The sequence below is a fragment of the Humulus lupulus genome, chromosome 7, assembly GCF_963169125.1.
Source record: "Humulus lupulus chromosome 7, drHumLupu1.1, whole genome shotgun sequence".
Taxonomy (NCBI): Eukaryota; Viridiplantae; Streptophyta; class Magnoliopsida; order Rosales; family Cannabaceae; genus Humulus; species Humulus lupulus.
Genome location: NC_084799.1, coordinates 49477486 through 49480166, shown reverse-complemented (window position 1 = coordinate 49480166; position 2681 = coordinate 49477486). Strand labels below are relative to the sequence as shown.

The 2681-nt window shown below is 36.0% G+C and overlaps 1 protein-coding gene across 1 annotated transcript; it reads right to left on the bottom strand.

The window, feature by feature from the left end:
• Window positions 1–509: 509 nt before the first annotated feature.
• Window positions 510–2090, bottom strand: LOC133791675 (uncharacterized). Its single transcript, XM_062229595.1, has 2 exons — window positions 2086–2090; window positions 510–1062 (listed from the first exon to the last, which is right to left on the bottom strand). Exons 1-2 carry the CDS (start codon window positions 2088–2090, stop codon window positions 510–512), a joined length of 558 nt encoding a protein of 185 aa, XP_062085579.1.
• Between the last annotated feature and the right edge of the window lie 591 nt (window positions 2091–2681).

The following is a 2681-nucleotide window of genomic DNA, read 5'->3' as shown; positions in this document are numbered from 1 at the left end:
CTACACTCTCCCAAATTCTGTTTTGAACAACATCTAGCGCAATCATGCCCCTCCTGGCACGATCGCTCTACTTGCTCAATATGAAGTGGGGCTATATGGGCGCGGTCGCAGCAGGTTTTCCGCGGTCGAACCACATGCCCTGAAATGGTCTTTTTCAAGCCTTTTTTGTATTTATTTTTTCACGATTTGCACGATTCAAGAGGAACGTAAAAAAATTTCATAACTAAAATTAAACCTAAAAACTAAGAGAATAAAATAAAGACAAAAAAATAGTTCCCAAAAATCCATTTTGTTCAAAAATAAAAATAAAAACTTCACAAAAATTGAAAGTAACCATTGGGATGCCTCCCAAATGCGTTGTTGATAACATCATTTAGCCGGACGCAGACCTCCTTGTTAGAATCAACTCAGATCCAAACCACCCCTCAAGTTCATGAGTGGACGCTCATTTCTTGATATTGCAAATTTTTGGAACTTTCCACCGCTCACGTAACAATCGAGCTTTCCCACTAAAGTTCATTTTTCACACGATCACAAACTTTCTGAATACAACATTGACTCATGGACTTTTTCTTAGTGACTTCCAGCTTATCACCCCCTCTTTTCACCACATCAACTCTACAACAAGTTGGAATTTCCATTGCTGAAAAAACATTAAATGTTACCTCCTCTTTTTGAACTCGGAGCTTCAACTCACCATTTTGAACATAGATTAATGCCCTACCAGTAGCTAAAACTGACCTTCGAAGAATAATTGAGATGTTAGCATCTTCCTCCATATCTAAAATAATGAAATCTGTAGGGAAGATGAATTTGTCCAACTTGGCTAGAACATCCTCAACAATACCCCTAGAATGTTTGACTGAGCGATCCGTAATTTGAAGTGGCACAGTAGTTGGTTTCGCTTCCCCCAATTTCAGTTTTAGATATATAGAAAGAGGTATTAGATTCACATTTCCCCATATATCACAGAAAGTCCTCTCAAAAACCTCATTCCCTATGGTACAAGGAATGGTGAAACTGCCCGGATCTTTAAGCTTGGGAGATACTTTATACTGAAGGCTGAACAGTGGATGAGTATGATTATGTAGAGTCCAAGAACTTTACTTAGCTAATTATTTAGTAGTATTATAGTATGTATAGTATTATCTTTGTAACTGTGGATTTTTGGTTCAGACCGGGAATTATTTGGACACTCATAGTAGTACTTATAGATTTTCTAAGTTTAACCTATAGTTTAAGAATATTAATGTTAACCTAAGGTTTGATTATATGATTGATATTAAGGATAATATTTATTATACTATAAGGTTTAGATAAGGACCAATAGGATTTTAAGCACATGTTATGAATGGGTAATTAAGGATTAAGTATTTTGAGGATTTAATTTAATAAGGGTAAAAGTTTGAATGCTATAAGGTCAGTCAGCAGCTTTGAATATGTTGAGGGCTTAGTCAAGGCTGTTTACTCCATTCAAACTTAGCTAAAAATGTGTAATTTCGTGTTTAATTAATCAGCGTGTGCCGATATATCACAGCTTTAGGGGGCGATATATCGCAGCACGTAGATACGGAAAACACGAGACGATGCACGACTGCCTCTGGCATACTGGCCCAGGCGATATATCGCCTCCTTCAGTATGTTTTGAAAGTTTTTGAATTCTTTTTCCATTCAGCCATTCAACCTCTTGATAAGTCCAGCATCTTTTTGAACGAGTCTTTAGCCTCTGCTGAACGATTATTCAAATTATTTTCACCTAAAAATTTATTATTTTTATTCAAGTAAAATCAAGATCCTTTCATTCCTAAACTCTATAAATAGGACCTAGTACCCAGCCATTATTCATCTTTTGCTCTAAGTTCAGAGGCTGCAAGTGCTAAGTGAGTGTGAGAGTGTAAACACCTGGTTTGGGGAAATCATAACCTTGATCCTCATAAGCTTATCAAACACTTTGGGAAGTAAGGTTCTATAGTATTTCGATTTGTGGTGTAGATTGGTCTTACAAGTCTTTAAGGTAACCCAAAACTCTAGTTCATTAGTTTTATGTTATTTCCTTTCTCATAGCCTACTACTCAGTCTTCTAACCTCATTCTTATTTTGGTTATGAAATCTAAGTTCTTGGGCACATAAGTTTCAGTAAGTATGTTTCTCAATGGTTTAGTCTTCCCATTCCTTTTCATCTCTTTTTCTCACTCTTTTTCATAATGGTTATTAGGAGTGTTCCAAAGTCCCAACGCTGTCCACATATTCCGGTAACTTTGGTAAGGAAAATAGGATAGAAATGCATATGTTATATGTTCTATATGTTATCTTATGTTTTATGTTATTAAATGTGTTATGATATGTATGTATGTATGTAGGCTTGGGCATATGACCCATATGACTAACAAGACCCCAAATAGATTATGGGCATATGACCTACTTAGCTAGTAGGACCCCACTAATCTCATGGGCATATGACTTGTTTAGTCTATGGGACCCCAAGTAATAATGGCCATTATAGTATGTGTATGTAATAAGTGTTATGATATGTCTTTATGTTTATTATGAAATTTATGTACGTGAAGTATGTGTTAGATTTTTCCTTGCTGGGCATTAGGCTCATTCTTTTTTGTTTAAATGTGCAGGAAAATAGCTATTAGTGGTGGTAAGGGTCGTGGATGCTTGGAGATTGTGTATCG